We start from the raw sequence: 15,976 nt of genomic DNA, 5'->3' as shown, positions 1-15,976 counted from the left end.
CCCCTTGTACTTGTTGAACCTCATTAGGTTCTCATGGGCCCACTTCTCAAGTTTGTTCATGTCCCCCTGGATGGCATCCCGTTCTTCTGTGTCATCTGCTGAAGGCCTCCTTGCTGAAATGCCTCCTTTCCATTTGGAACAGGAGCACTCCGATGAGGCTGACACCTGCTGGCTTGGCACTGTCCTCCTGCTCCCACTTTCCTCCATAAACCCCCTTTAGAAGGAGACTAGCTCTCCCTCATTTTGGCAGTGCCCTTGGCTGTCTGTTGGTAGATGGGTAGTTGGTGTCCACTTCACCCTGTTGAACAAAGATGAAATTTGCTTTTGACCTTAGCCCCTAAGCCTTGTGAGGCTGGTTCAGAAATTTGGGGAACTGGAACACTGAACTGTGATTCTAATTTTGGCCTATTAATAAAAAAGGTGGCACTTAAATAAAACACTTCAGTCAAATTAACATTTATAATGTACTTAAACTACTTTCTCTTAGTGTTTGTGCTGACATTTGCACAGTCCCCAATTCAGCAAAGAGCTGCAGCACATGCTGGTAACTAAGCCTGTATGAAATGCTTTAAAGAAGCAAATATGAATAGCTTCTTCTTTTCTGCCAATTTTGGCATGAAACTCTTCTTTAGTTCCTCCAAACAGATGGAAGTATCACTAAGCCCACCCTTGGTCACGGTGTCTGTTACAGTAGGCAAATCAAATACGGTTGGAAGTCTGTAAGGCTTTCCTGCCAAAGGGTCAGTACAAGGTCAGGACTCACACTTGCAGGATTTTCACTTTCTATATAATAAGCTGAAGATTAAATGTTCCTTCCTTCTTCACCATGATCCAGCTGTGGAACTACAAGATTGCCCTCCTGTTAGACACAAGAATACCCAGAATCATAAGCATATTAATTTGACCTCTCTGGCAACTGTGCCTATCACTCATTATTTAAATGTGTCTGACATCTTTTATGTCATGCTGCACTTCACACTGGGAGAAACAAGTGAATATTCACAGAGCAGTATCTACTTAATCTGGGAGAATACTTCATAGAAGCCAAATGCCCTCTTATGAATTAAACTCCATCCATCTGTTGTATGGTTTCTTTAAGGTGGTGGAAAATCCATAGCAGTGTTTTAAGTTCCAGGGCTGGCATTTCCTCCTTCTCACTCCTAGATGAATTTATCTCTCCTCAGAGGAGCAGGCAGGAGCTTTGACCTTGATCTTGGACTACTATTTAATGGCTTCTCTCTTAGATTTCCATACCTTAGAAGAGGTCTTCGACCTTATCTGAAATTTGGGAGTTTCATATTCTGTGCAGGGAAGTCACTTTCCCTTATATTCTGTCTCTGCTTTCCAGCTGCAAACTGGAGACAGTGAAGCTAACCAAAACAGAGGCTGATGCTGACATGATACTCTTTTCTGAAATAGTGTATGATCATACTTCAGTAAAGCAATGTTTTTGAGAACAAACTATCTCAATGTGTTTTGTTTGTTATCAAAAGTTATCTAAACTCACTAATATTTATTAATTGTTTCTTCTCCTACAAATCTTTCTTTAGCAATTGGAGCTCTGTCAGAGATTATACAAACTGCACTTCCAGCTGCTGTTGCTTTTTCAGTCCTACTGTAAACTTATTGGACAAGTGCACGAAGTGAGTTCCATGCCAGAGGTATGTAACAAACTACAGAGTACTGTACTGAAAATTCCACTTTATGTTCTTATTTTTCCTTTCTCTGGACTTAACAACAAGGATCCCACTATTTCTCCCTGACTATAAATCTGTAGGCATACATAATCAACTAAATACCTTAATGTCCTGTATTTTTAATTCTGTAATATTTACAAACCTTTTTCTTTAAATATTTGACATGGCACACTCTCACCTTTGACCCAAACAGCATTTTGTTTTTAGATAAATACATGAATCTTACTTACAAAAAACTTCACAAGAACAGTACTGTTAATCAAGTTTATTTTCAGCAGTTACTTAAAATATATAATACTTTGAAACTTATTTGAGGTGATCACTTTAAGCTGAATGATTATTATTTAACTTATCATTCCATGTGTATTTTTCTCCTGGTAAGGAGAAAACTGTATGTTTAAAACTATTGAGAAGAAGTTGCTGTACTCTTCTTTGTAAAAAAAAATTTGAAGCTACTACTTGTATTTTATGACATATTCTAGTAGTTTAGATGTGGCCTATAAACAGAAATTGTTTTATCAAATGTGCTGTTGGAGTAAAAATAGTTTGAATATTTATTGTATCTTAAGGATACAATAAATTGTATGTTGTGAAGGCTGGCTCATATTGTGACTGGGCTGTTCACTTTTAAGACAAGGCAGGACAATAGGCATCTGCTACTACTAGGGCAGTCCAAGTTTTAAAAATATTTTGTATTCCTTATAATTGATTTCTGTAAATGTATTTCACAGTTATGACTTTGAATAATACAGCCCGTGGAACTGGGGCTATATTATTGTACAACAATTGTACAAAGAATAGCTATTTCACCATTAAATAGCCTATGTGGGGCTGTGTTATTGTACAAACAATTATACAAAGAATAGCTATTTCACCATGACATCTGCATATTTTGCTGGAGCCCTAAGCTATTACTTGGAGGAAATTCCATTGTTAGTTCATGTCTCAGTGGTTATTTTTAGCATGTAGGAGCATGATAAAGTAAATCCTTGGAAATTATTAACTTAGTAATTATTTATTAATCTTCTGCCATATTAACTTTTCAGCCTGAGAAAGTGTTATATGTTTCTTGTCCATCTGTTAATCATGTCAGGCGCTGCATGTGTTTTGTAAATAAATATCAACATCTTGCTAGGAGAAGTACCTTTTCTCCAGCTCTTCCACTATGATGTGAAAAAAGTATCAAGGGTGAAAAATGAAATCTTGTTTAGATATGCTCCTGCATTTTAGCAAGCCAAAACTACAGCGTGTTAAATGATGCACAGAGGTTAAAAAAAACCCCCGTAGTTTGCTTTTTCTCTATATTGTACAGAGATCAAGAAATGTCCTTGTCTTTTCCGTAATGTGTACATCCAATGTAGTAGTAAGGACAAACTTGAAGTACCTACTCCATGTGGGGCTTATGGAGAATGAAAATACCCATCTCTCATTTTTCTCCTTGGAACAGCTATTAAATATGTCAAGAGAACTGAGTGAGCTGAAGAAAAATCTGAAGGATGCTACTGCTGCAATCGCAGCTGAGCCTCTGACAACAGAATCTGAGCCCACATTCAACTCTACTGAAGCAGCTATTCAGTCCATGCTGGAGTGTTTGAAAAACAATGAACTTGCTAAAGCCATCAGACAAATAAGAGAATGCAGGCAAGTTTTGCTACACGGTTCATATTAGACTTTCATGTTATTAGAACAGTATGGATTTACTATCTTCCTAACAAAACATAATGAACAGGATCAGCATTATTAATTGTTTCAACAAGGAGCATGGGGATATTGACACTGATTCTTGGAGAGGTGTGCCACAAGTAACTATCAAACATATGCTTGCAACAGTTAAGATGTTTAATTGCATTCTGTAGATCAAAAGTCCTGTGAGGCTCTTAAGAATCTTTTTATTGAGTTAATTCCTTACAGGTGCATGTCATTGGCATGAGCTAACATTCAGCCCAGTTTCACTTACACCTATTTGAATGAGTTTTCTTAAGCATGTTTTTTAGATAATGGAAATTGCACTTTTATGTCTATTCAGTGCCCAATACCAGAATATGAGTAACAAATGAGTGGTGTAAAACAGTGAGCTGCTTTAGGCTTATAAGCATGTGCAAGTTCAGTCTTCTTTCAGGGATCTCTGTCACATAGCTCCTGTCTCTGCTAATAAGCCCATAATGAAATGCCTGCTCTTTTCCTATTTCATTGCAGGATTTTGTGGCCCAATGATATCTTTGGAAGCAGCTCTGATGATGAAGTCCAGACACTACTGAATATTTACTTCCGCCACCAAACCCTGGGTCAGACGGGCACCTATGCACTGGTGGGCTCCAACCAGAGCCTGACTGAAATCTGCACCAAATTAATGGAACTGAACATAGAGATCCGTGACATGATTCGCAGAGCTCAGAGCTACCGGGTCATCAATACTTTTCTTCCAGACTCCAGCGTTTCTGGCACAAGTCTCTGACAGGACCCTCGGGCCCCCTTTCAAGCTGGGAGTGCTGCCCTGTGGGAGTGAGGTGGCTCGATGTCTTCTCAGCCTTACAAAGGTTTGGTCAAACTGTACTCACTCTTGTTACATTTAAGATTTCTTCTAAAAAGCGATGGGCTGAACTTCAAACACGTAGCAATACTGTAAGGACAGAGGTAGCATAGAGCACCTGGGACAACATCCTTTGTTCTGTGTTGCACAAAAACCAGTTACCATTTCACTGAGCAACTGCAACTCACTACTGAAGAAGTGACTTCCATTGCATACCAAAGCCTACTACACTGAACAATACTTCCTTTATAGCAAATTAATTTTTGGTTGGCAAAAGTGCAATGTTTCCTTCACAAAATAGTATTTTTTTGTTAAAAAAACAAACCTTGTACATTTTTCCCTTTTTTTTTTTTCTTATTTAGTTGAGTGAAAGATGGGCAGAATGAAGCTGGCCACGGAATCTCACAAACTTGTTGGTCAAAAGCTGAGAGCCTGTGTTTATGAAACAAACTATAATTTAATGTACACTGTAATTTGAATATGATTACTGTATCTTAAAACAATGAGCTGCTATGAAGTACATTTCCTAATGCTACTAGGCTACTGTCTCTGAAGGTACTGGATCATATTGCAGAGGTCTGTTCTTAGGCCCCCCCCAAGGATCATGAAAGATCTTGGTAGATTTTTTTTTTTTTTTTTTATTAAGGACCTTGGCTGCTTTTTACTAGAGTTTTGCTTTTATGAATATATTTATACTATTAAAGGATGGTTGATCTAATTTAACTTGCCATTTTGTAGGAGAAAGTCCCATCACAGAGTCAAATCTTTTGAACTGTTAAGCATGCATATTTTTATTTAATACAAATTTTGAGTATAAAAAGTAAAAATATTAACGTGAAGTGCAAGTTCTCATGTTAAGTTTCTTTAAAGAGAGGTCTTATTTTATTTGTAATGTATATATAAAGTCATAACTTTATGGTTTTTCTTACATTTAACTGCTGTCTAGTGTTAAATGTATGCATGTAAATCTGTTGCACATCTGAGACTTTTATTCTGACAACTATGTAACTTATTCATGCTGTAAATACACTTAACTGTTTTTGTGAAGTAACTTTGAAATTTGGATCAGTTCATCCATTTAACTAAAGCATAAAAGTCATATATATAGTGACAACACAGTACACGCTTGTTGTGGAAATTGTGTTCTTGTCTGAATCAATACTGTTGCATATGGTAGTGATGGAAAGCAGCCTCCCAAAAGATAATTGTCTCCTGGTTTATGCTGAAACCATTCATAGAAAAAGAGAGAGCTATGCAGCTACAGCCTGACAAAAAAATCCTCACAAATCAGCATGGAAGACTACAACAGCAAAAATAGTTTCATTGGTCTTACACTGACTATAAAAGCCTCTAAACTTCTACCCTAAAGAGTATTTTTTACACTGTCACAGATACTGCCATTCAAGTTTTTTTCCCCCTCCTCATTTCAAACATGGGTAGCTTTCACCCTTTATCCCCTCCTATTTTACAGCCATAGTCTTGTCCTGGCTGATAGTTTTTGATTACCAAGCAGCTGTGCTTTTTAGATACACATTTGGCAGAGGCAGGGGGAGACAGATTTGCATTTACATCAGACTTCATGCTCCAGAATATTTGCATCTTCCACCCCAGTTTAGTTTGAGTGACTGAAGGAAAAAAAAACTTGCTATTGTAGCTTGAAACTTAGCATTCCCTGAAGACTTCAAAATAAAGTCCACTATCTTTAGGAAATCAAATGGGTTGCTTCTGTATAGATATACTTTCCTCTTTCAGCCAAGGAGATTGAAACTAAGGGGTATCAAACTAGTGCAAACTTTTATTGAACTTTATTTACAGCATATATACAGTGAAATTACATACTTTAAGTTATTATACTTTACAATAACACCAAAGTCTTCATCCATTATCCAATGCCAGGTCAAAAGCCTTAAATCAAAACATTGCAATAGACAAAGTGCAAAGCACAAGACAGAAGAGGGCACATGGATCAGACAATGTATTTGAAGCTGTAAGTGCTATCACAGGACAGCCTTTTGCCTCTGCAGCGGCCACAGAGTTCTTGACGATGAGGTCTCTTGAGATCAATATGTCTCTTCCTCTGAGGGCAAGAGCAACGAGTCTTGGAACAGATCTTAAGAAACAAAGACATGTTAGTAGTAGTAGATCAAAGAGGATGCACTTCATGTTAGACTAACATTTGATTTTCCTTAATCACAGCAACACATTGGGGCTGATATACTTAAGAGCTCTTGTGGTAAAAACCCTGGATTTAGGGTACAAGAGCGTTCTCACCTAGAAGCACAAAACCCTACCACACATGTAGCAAGCCATAATACTATATGAAAACGGTTTACGTAAGCCACCTATGGAAGGAGGGAGGCCTACTCCAAGACACTTTCCCAGATAACCATTTCTAGTGTTTTAATGATATTAAGTTTTTTTCCAGGTAAAGTCAACATCAAACTCTACAATAGAATTAGTGTATATGATAATATCTGACAGTCTTAATGGAGTACAATTAACTTACCTGGCACTGGATTGTTTCCACTCTATAAGGATTGAAGCCCTTTTGGCATTTGCGACAGAGCTGCTTGAAGTACACCTGAAGAAATGGCAAGCTCTGTTAGTATAGAGACTTACTTGACATGTTCTATACAGTTACCTAAATTCATGCCAGAACATCTGATTTTTCAGATATTTTAGGGCATTCTTAACAAGTCTAAGGAAAAAAGAAATTACTTGTTAACTACCTTGTTGCTTCCAGAAATGCACCACACGTAAGCACTCTCCCATCTGGTCTTGCAGTCTTTGCAGTGGAAATAGCCATACTTCTGCTCCAAGAACTGCAGAGACAGAAGTCACTGAGCATCCTCCAGCACCCCCAGAGCACCTAGCCCAGCTCCCTCACTACTACTCCGGAGGATGGGTGAGGCGCTGAAAAAGGTTGCGCAGGAAGCCATATGGAAATATTTGGAGCTGTATTGAACGGGCCTCTGAGAAACAGGGTCTAGCATGTGGCATCCACACCCATGGGAAGGGAGGTTACAACTTCAAGGTCCCTTCCAACCCAAACCACTGCGCCACGCTTTGATCCACACGTGTGGGTTTTCACAGGCTAGAGGCTCTTCTGCTCTAGCTAAGACAGAGCCCGCCCGGGGCAGGACGGGGACTACCGTGCTGCTCGTGAGGTGATTTCTGCCTTCCCTGCCTGCGGGCTCACCGCTGCCCCGACCCGGCGCACCTGGAAGGCAGCTCTCTGCCTGGGAGCTGCGGCTTCCTCCCGCCGCGTCCCCACGGGCTCCCGGCGCGGCGGCAGCGCGGCTCCCGCCGGGCGCTCCTGCCGCTCCTGGCCGCCGTCCGCCGCTGGGGTCTCCTCGGTCGGCGCTGCCTTCTCCGGGAGCGGCGCGGCGTCGGGCGGCGCGAAGAGGAGGCGGTCGGGCACGGGTGAGTAGACGGCGAGGCGGCCCGGGGCGCGCAGGGCGGCGGGGCCGAAGGGCCGGGCGGGCGGCAGCGTGCGCGGCCCCAGCGAGCACTGCACGGCCACGTCGGCCCGCGGGCTCACCTGCACCGCCGCCTCCTTCGTGCTGGCCCGGCGCGGCCGCGGCGCCAGCGCGGGGCTCACCTGCGACAGCAGCGCCTGGAGCTGCGCCCGCCGGTAGCTGTCCAGGTAGTCGGAGGGCAGCGGCGTGAAGGGCCCCCCGAGGAAGGGGCTGATGCCGCCGCTCTTGCTCTGCTTCCAGCTGGACTGCTTGGCCGCCGCGTCCCAGCCGCGGCCGAGCGCGGGGCTGCTCCTGAAGTTCTGGTACGTGCTGACGGGGGAACAGACGAAGCTGTCCATGATTATCGCTGCTGAAGGGTTAGCCCTACCTGATTCCCTGCCCTGCTTTTATCCTACCTGGGGGGCTAATGGTTGCTAATTGATGGCGAAAGTGGGGGCAGCTGGGGGTGGGGGGCTGATGGCCAGGGAAGGCCGGCTGGCTGTGCCGGACTCTAATGATGGAGAGATGTCATTCAGGCACAGATGGGAAAACCGCGGCCTGCATAGTGAGAAGCCTGCTTGCTTACAGTTCCTTCTGCTCATGGTCTTAAAAGAAGGAGAAGGGGGTTTGGGAAACTGTTAACAGAGTCCCGATAAATTGGGTGTCCCTCGGAGAGCTTAGCAAAGAATTCAGGCACTTACATCTCTGAAAAGAAGTCTTTACTGGTATTAAAAGGTCGGAGCATCCCCATTGTACCATTATTTGGGGATTATCTACTTGGAACTTTTTACATCAACTGCTTTAGGAAAAGATGGAATGCACTCCTGTATACAAACTGTATATGAAATAAGTAGTGGCTTAATAGCTGTATATGAAATAAGTGTTAATACAAGCAGTAATAAAAGCACACACATAATAGACTAATAGTCCTTCTTCCATAATTACATCACTTTAGTTCAATTTTATGGTAATATAGTTAAAATAATGTAATTTAATCATCCAAACTGTGTATGGAAGCCTTTAGAGACTGGAGAACCCTTAAATCCCTGGAACTGCAGTGATGTGAAATCCTTTCTTTGTATGACTCCTCACCATCTTTATAAATGCATTACTTTATAAAATTCAATGGGCCAGCAAGAGAGAGGCTAGAGAAAACCTGATAGGGATTATGTCTTTAAATGTTCACAGTGCATCTGACACTCTCAAGTGTGTGAGATAAATCAGTAAGAAACAGCATTTTTACAGGGCATTTTTACAAAGAGGTTAAGATTCAGGAAACACATTCATCATAATTAAAAGAAACGTGTCTCAAGGCTCCACGTTGCATTTGGGTTTTCAAAGCACTGTCAGTATCAAAGCAAAAATAGGGTATTGATATAGCCAAGTTAAAACTTAATGATTGCCGTGTGGCTGCAAAAAGACTGTTTTTTAGGTGCTTTGGAAATGGGGATGGAAATCATATTGCAAACTACATGTCATCATTTGAACACTGCAGGGTTAGAAGTTGAAGTTCCTTGAAAGGACAAGAGATACGGAAAATAATTGTAGGACAAGAAACTAATGAAAGTGACGGATGATTAAGCAGGTGATGTGATAAAACTGCAACTTAAGGACTTCTGTGGAGAGGTAGGAAGAAACCCCTTTATGGCACAAAAGCAGATGAACATACAACATGAAGATGGTAAACTCAAAGTTGGTGGTAGTGTTCCACCCATCTTGAAGTTGTTCCATCGCCAAAGCCAATAATTTAATCAAGAGACAAAGAGGGAATAGGCATGTATAAGGGGGATATTAACATTCTCTTTATTGGAACGTCAACAACCATTTCATGTGTCAAGGCCTACGGAAGCACCCGAGAAGCCGTGTCTGAGGCTTGCGCAGCCCCCGGTCCCTGCCGCAGGGAGCCCTGCAGAGCCCGCTCCCGGGAGGTCGGTGTAAGCTGCTGTTGCGCAGCGACGCGCGCGATGTCAGCTGTGGATGCGGATCCATCATCCCCTCGCCTCTACACGCGTCAGCGAAGCTGCTGGCGGCCATCCCGGCTGAGGGCCGGCCGAGGCGGGGCCGGCCGAGGCGGGGCCGGCCGAGGCGGGGCCGGCCGAGGCGGGGCCGGCCGAGGCGGGGCCGGCCGAGGCGGGGCCGGCCGAGGCGGGGCCGTTCGCCGCCTCCTGCCGGGGCGGCAGCGGCGGAAGGCGGGAGCGGCGGGTGTAGCGCCGCGCAGGCGCGGGGCTGTGTTGGCGCCAAGCTTCGAACGGCGCGGCCGGGCTGGGGCTCTGCGCTGCCCCCTCATCCATCCCCCGCCCCGCTCCCCTGCGTGAGGCGATGCTGCGGCCGCCGCCCCGCCCGAGGCGCCGCCGGCAGGTAACGGCCCCGCGTGTGGCTCGGCCCCGCGTTGTGCCCTGGGGGGTCACTGCCGCCCCCGGGCGTCCCTCGCTCTCCTCACAGCCCGCCCGGGCCCGCAGTCGCGGGTGAGGCGCGCTGAGGGGAAGCGGGGTTTGGCCTGGCCCCGGAGGCCCCGCGGTGACCCGGGGGCTGCACAGGCCGCGCTCCGAGCGTGCTCGTTGCCCGGGAGCAGCTTCCTCTCGCGAAAAGCAGCGCGGACTGGGCAAATCGCACTCCATAAAATGTACTTCCTCGGTGTTCTGTCGTAATGCAGCCCGTACCCTACTTTAGAGCGCCCGTTTTTCCCATTGTTTTGATAGGGCGCCGTGTGTAACACGGCCATCGTGTGGGAAACGGGTTTACTCTGGAAGGCCTAGATGTGTTAAACGGTGAAGTCTCACTATGGGCTTACTATATATGGTTTTTTAATAGAACCGTGAAACTGACAGTGTCTGCTCCACTTGAAGGCAACTTTGAATCAAATTCGTGACATGTAAGTTGTAGTGGTTGTTGCAGTATATGTGTGATAGTACATATTCCATCCTAACACGTTGTAGTGAGTGTGGGGTTTGGTTTGTGTTTAAAATACCTCAGAAGTGTTCTGCCCATTCCATCGTGTCATGTGTTTGCTGAGTGTTTTCATTATCTCTGGTATAATTCCCTACACTCTTGTCTGTTGTTTTCCCACCATGTTCATCACTGTGGTGTTTGAATGCTCACATCACAGTCAAAGCTAAACAAACTGGGCTGTGCCACACCACAAAATGCGGGAAAGCCAGCCTAAGATATTCAAAGAGCAGTGTATGCAAGTGTTTTATTTCTTCTCAGGCTTTTCAACTGTTCCCGTAATGTAATGGATAAGAAAATGGCTTGCAAACCTGTGGAAAGACCAACTTTCTTTGAAATATTTAAGGCACACTGCAGTGAATCAGGTACAGCTTATCTAAAGGAAATAACTTTACTAGGATTGCTTTCTGGTCACCAATATTTTATACATGTTTGCTATATGTTTCACAGGAAAGCTTTCTGCAAGTTGTTAGCTGCTGTTCTTGCCCCAAACCTGTATTTCCTAATACCTAGATTTCTTCAAATTTTTATTTGTAGTTTTTTTTCCATTATATATGCTTAGTTACTTTTTGTACTTGCTTTTTTAGAGTTGTCACCTCTATACATACCCACATGTAGACCAGGCTTAGTCTTTTGCTTGAGACATCTGTGGTAGTTATTTTAAATTTTAAAAGGAACCTGTTTAACTTGCCACTCTAAGCAAAAAAAGAGAAACTAAAAGCAAGCGTATAGTTATGATTTTAAACAAACTGGATATTTTTCTGGTCCTTCAGTTATTTTGTTAATGGTCTGAGAATTTGGGCAGATATCCCTTTATATTTTGTGGGTATCAGAGTTCAAAGCCATCTAGAAACAAGCAAACCAGACGTATGGCAGTGGAAGCAGCGTTGTGTTTTGCTGCTAGCATTTAAATGCCTGGTGTATTTTCACATCCTCCATGGAGGAACCTTTTTCCTTTTCATGTAGTTTCCTATCTGTTTTCCTTCGTAGATTTAGGGCCTATCAGTCTTAATTGGTTTGAAGAACTCAGCGCAGAAGCACCCCCATATGATCCCAAATCATTCGCAGAGATTGATGGGCCCTCTGGCTGGTTTGATCAAACAGCTTTTAAAACTCCAAGGACAAAACCCTCAACATACTGTCATCTGGAATCAACCCCACTGCTCTTTAAAGAACAAAATTCAATATTGCCACCTTGTTCTTCTCCTGAAAAAGACCCAGATCAGAAAAAAATAGGAGCAAGTGAGTAACTTTTTTTTTTAACCTTTTGTTGCAGCTGATGATCATTAATGTCACAGATAATACTGCTTCAGGAATTGTGGGATTAAAAAGCTTATTTTAGTAGTCTTCTGAAGACCATCTAAAAATGCAGAATTAATCTTAATAGTAAATTCAGGTTGTGATAAACTGATAACATATAAGCAAAATTCCCTGTATAAGAGATACTGTTGTGGTCCAAACATTCTAAGTACTGGGGATATAAGGGGATATGAACTTAATATAACCTGCTGACTGCAAATCAAAGTGAATTGTTTTAGCAGTCTGATTTTTTGTGCAGAAGTTTTGAAGCTTTTAAAGGGTGAGAATCATCCTTACCATGATGAAGTGTGAGGCAGTCTATAGGGCACTCCTTAACCTTTCTTGGAAAGTTTTAGAAGCACCATCTCTTTGAGTTACTAAGATTGTAAATTATAGAAAAAACTACATTTTTCCATTTGGCAAAAAAAAAAAAAGGAATTTTGTGTCATACATTATTTCCAAATCCCAAGTACTTGTCACTCTGCTCCTTTCTGATGTATCCACCCTCCTTGGACAGCAAGAAGAATCTTTTCTATGGAGAATGTATGCAACATTGCCTGTAAAAATCTGTTCTATGGAAGAGTATTTAACCCCATTCCTGCAGTATGTGATTGGTACATCTGCTGTGTCTGTGTCCTTATGATAAGCTTTTCTAGCCAGGTTACAGACAAACACAGGACTCCCTTTTATTACCAGAATTGTTCTTACATCCTGTGCAAATTTTGTGAAGGGTTAGAGCTGTACTACAGTTCAAGTATACTTTATAACACTACTTCCAGGGAATATTGTAACTCTGTTTTTCTGAAGCTCGCTGTACAACTTCTGCTGAGAACATGTTTCTTCTAAATGTAGCTATTTGTATTTAACAGTGCTAAGTCCCTAGGGAATTCTTGTTTTCAGGAATTTCATTTGGCAGTTTCATAAGTGGCAAAGAAAGGAACCTTATGATTGTTTATTTCAAAATTATCAGTTTTGGTCTGCATATGTGCAAAGTTCACATGTGACTGCCTAAAATACTCTATTTTCTTAGTTAGAGCCAAATGGCTCTTGTGAAAACAAGAGCCTGGATGGGAGCTGATGAATTTCATACCTTGGTATAGTTCTGGGATGCACCTGTGCTATGCATATGAACTCAGAAGCAGAGAGACATGCACAAACTAAAGTGTTATTTCTGATGCTAAGGTTGTTTGGAAACTTCAGAGTAGGTGATTGTCCATGTAAGGGTCTCTCTGTTCATAGGATTCTGCTGCTTTACTGGGAACATTGTCTTTTGCCTGGAGATGCTTTGCAAGTAAATAGATGTTGCTGACAGTGACTCCAACAACAGTTCTGGAAATAATTTTTTGGTTTTGCTGTTTATTTGAATCAATAAGTGCATGTCTTAGTAAATTTTAAGGGAAGCTGCACAAACCTGTGTTTGCATGTATTGTATTTTTGCTAAGAATAACTTTAGTTATGCAATGACAAGCAAAGCACAATGCAGTACATTAAAACTGAAATGGAAGAGAATATATGACTTGATGAATACCAAGTCAATAAAGTGGCATAATGAGGAGTCTTCTTGGCCGTGCATTTGAAACATGTTTAGCATTGTTTGGATATAAAATTTGAAACTATTTAAAATGCTAGAATAGAAATTAGGATTGGAGGATTTTTTTGTTTGTTTTGGTTTGGTGTTTCTTTGTTTTTTTGGTTTGGGTCTTTCTGAAAGCTTAGCTTTAAACGTCAAAATTGAAACTGTTACCTGGAGTTCTGCAAAGTTGTGCTGATTAATATATTCTATGTTGAAGACAGAGAGAATTTGATAAGTCCAAGTAACACAAGAAGAAAAATAGACCAAGAAAATGAAATACTTGCTTCTCCTCCTGGTACCTTCCACAACTGTCTTGCTGCTAGGTATGCTAAATATATCAACACAAATAGAAAATAAGCTGGACCTTAAGCAAAAAGAGATACTTAAGCCACCATATTTGACTGTTGAACTTTAAGAGCAGTGAATAATCTTGTATGTCTGATATGTTTATGATAGTTGTAGGTTGCTAAGTGAGTTGAAAATAAAACACTAGCTGAATTCAAAAATATCCTTGCTTTAAGGTGATCGTTCTTCCTATTTTTCTATTCTTTCACAGTTGGAATACAAATTTTTTTAACATTATTTCAGCTTTCCAAGTCCAAGCATCCAAAGAAAAAGTAGTAGTGATGCATCATGTGCTTCTCAAGTTGTAAAATTATTTGTAGTATTTGCTGAGATTTTGTTTTAATAATAGCCTTGATTTTGACACTTAATGTCTGTATTTCAGATAAATTTTATCAAAGTACTTCTGTTGATTATAAGAAGAGTTAAACTAGTTATTTAATTGCAGTTGGTTAAGCCAATTTCCCTAGTTTCATACAGCCTATTATAAAATGCATGGTTACATTGGAATTTAATGCTTGTCAGACAAGTCATCACTGAAAATTAAAATATTTCCTGAAAGAAATATTTTACAGTTTATAGTAGACTTATAGTAATGTTCAAAATATTGCCTGATAGTTAGGAGGAATTTACATTTTATCTAGTCAGGGAAGTAACCATGATGCAAAGAAAAGAAATAATGGAGATGGTAATACATGTAATGTTTGAAATATTTGATTATTTTAAGAAATTGAGATATGAAATTAATATTATGGCTTTAATTTTCTTTTGCAGTCCAGCTGTTTTAAGGAGTACTTACAGAACACCTCAGAGAAATAACATCCCTGGTTTGTATCTTCAGTTTTTAGTTCTACAAAATATTTTACATCTCTAGATAAAAATCCTCAATTTTTAGTTACTGTTTAATGTCCTTTTTACATGATGTTTTTCAGGTCCGTATGGAAGTTTGTTTTACACACCAAAACTTTCAGAGGTACAGATTGTATTCATGCATTTTGTTTCCTTTTCTTGAGTTGTACATTTAGAATTTGGCATAGAAATTATATATATGATTGTTAAATGTATTTCTAGGTCAGAACTCCAAAATGTATTTCTGAAAGTCTGGGAGCTGAAGTGGATCCAGATATGTCCTGGTCAAGTTCTTTAGCCACGCCTCCTACCTGTGTTGAAACTGTGATAATAGGTATTTCTAAAAATGACCAATTGCTAAGGGTTTAAAACTTCTGGTTTTGACACTGGAAGTTCATTCAGTATGAACTGTTTGGTTTTTTAGCAAAAAAAAGACAAAATTCTTACAATGCTTATTAGTGGGTGCCTTTAGATAATGCAGGCCTTCACAGAAAACTTTTCAGAGGTTTTCTTCCTTTGTCTGAGGGGTTAGGGAATATAAATATAGAAATAACATAGCAAAGCATAGAAAGATGATTAGATATGTTTGCTTTGCCCTATCACAGAACTAGAAACTGTTGGGCTGTAAGAAGGTGGCTTGCTGAGTTAACCTCCCAGCAGTAGTGTTGGGTTCAGCATTTTTAACCACTCTCACTGCGCCTGCCATCATAATCAATCCAGTGAGATGGACTGGGATACTCATCCAATTTAAGATCTGAGCTCCTGGGTTTATATTTCATGGATTGCTTGGATGGGGCAGTTCCTGGAGCTCATTTACTGCACAGCTGCACAAACAGCTGTGTCAGCAGAGCTGTGAATGAGAATGAGTGGGTGATAATTGATTCAGTGGTAACTAACAGTGATGATAAACATCAAGCCTCAACGTAAGGTGTTGGTGAAAGTGATGTTTCATTAGCATATGATAAGCAAAATGAAGTCTGACAGTATGATTTGTTGACAAAAATGCATGAGAAAAGGGGAAGGCCTGGATGTGTCTCCTTAGTTTCTGGTATTGCTCTTTTTCATGTTGTTAAACTTACACAGTATAGAGCATATAAAACATATTAAGAATGAATCCTAGGATTGGGAATTTCTTTTGGGATGTAGTGGGTGGTACTATTCACAAGGCTATTGAGTCATGAAATTTTGGGTGTTCTTTAGTCCAGAAAGATGTGAGCTGAAAAGAAGGGCTGGGGGAAGTATCCATATCTTAATGATGATGTTCTGGGAGATGAGCTGTGGT

At 41.2% G+C, this 15,976-nt stretch overlaps 3 protein-coding genes across 17 annotated transcripts in view; 2 read left to right on the top strand and 1 right to left on the bottom strand.

Moving 5' to 3' along the window:
* The window catches only part of FRY (FRY microtubule binding protein), a 221,956-nt gene extending 216,608 nt beyond the window's left edge, over positions 1 to 5,348 (top strand). For all 14 annotated transcript variants that reach the window (XM_085579499.1, XM_085579492.1, XM_085579463.1 and 11 more), the window contains 3 exons: positions 1,551 to 1,661; positions 3,145 to 3,338; positions 3,894 to 5,348. In XM_085579499.1, the coding sequence (XP_085435625.1) occupies positions 1,551 to 1,661; positions 3,145 to 3,338; positions 3,894 to 4,152 (564 nt within the window). In that variant the 3' untranslated portion in view covers positions 4,153 to 5,348. The remainder of the gene's footprint in view (positions 1 to 1,550; positions 1,662 to 3,144; positions 3,339 to 3,893) is intronic.
* A 654-nt stretch (positions 5,349 to 6,002) lies between these two features.
* On the bottom strand, positions 6,003 to 9,742 carry ZAR1L (zygote arrest 1 like). Its single transcript, XM_085579707.1, has 4 exons — positions 7,448 to 9,742; positions 6,957 to 7,049; positions 6,734 to 6,808; positions 6,003 to 6,337 (listed from the first exon to the last, which is right to left on the bottom strand). The coding sequence occupies exons 1-4, from the start codon at positions 8,042 to 8,044 to the stop codon at positions 6,194 to 6,196; spliced, it is 909 nt and encodes a 302-aa protein (XP_085435833.1). The 5' UTR covers positions 8,045 to 9,742; the 3' UTR covers positions 6,003 to 6,193.
* Positions 9,743 to 9,817: 75 nt separating this feature from the next.
* BRCA2 (BRCA2 DNA repair associated) overlaps positions 9,818 to 15,976 on the top strand; it is a 34,279-nt gene continuing 28,120 nt past the window's right edge. For both annotated transcript variants that reach the window (XR_014955264.1, XM_021541870.4), the window contains exons 1-8: positions 9,818 to 10,043; positions 10,497 to 10,557; positions 10,893 to 10,996; positions 11,622 to 11,873; positions 13,721 to 13,826; positions 14,620 to 14,672; positions 14,778 to 14,818; positions 14,917 to 15,028. Coding sequence is in view for 1 of the 2 variants with exons in the window: in XM_021541870.4 (XP_021397545.4) it covers positions 10,556 to 10,557; positions 10,893 to 10,996; positions 11,622 to 11,873; positions 13,721 to 13,826; positions 14,620 to 14,672; positions 14,778 to 14,818; positions 14,917 to 15,028 (670 nt within the window). In the remaining variant the exon portion in view is untranslated. The remainder of the gene's footprint in view (positions 10,044 to 10,496; positions 10,558 to 10,892; positions 10,997 to 11,621; positions 11,874 to 13,720; positions 13,827 to 14,619; positions 14,673 to 14,777; positions 14,819 to 14,916; positions 15,029 to 15,976) is intronic.

Source organism: Lonchura striata, chromosome 1 (assembly GCF_050655825.1).
Source record: "Lonchura striata isolate lonStrDom1 chromosome 1, ASM5065582v1, whole genome shotgun sequence".
Taxonomy (NCBI): Eukaryota; Metazoa; Chordata; class Aves; order Passeriformes; family Estrildidae; genus Lonchura; species Lonchura striata.
Note: the sequence above shows the minus strand (reverse complement) of the source record. Positions and strands in the feature narration are given on the sequence as shown.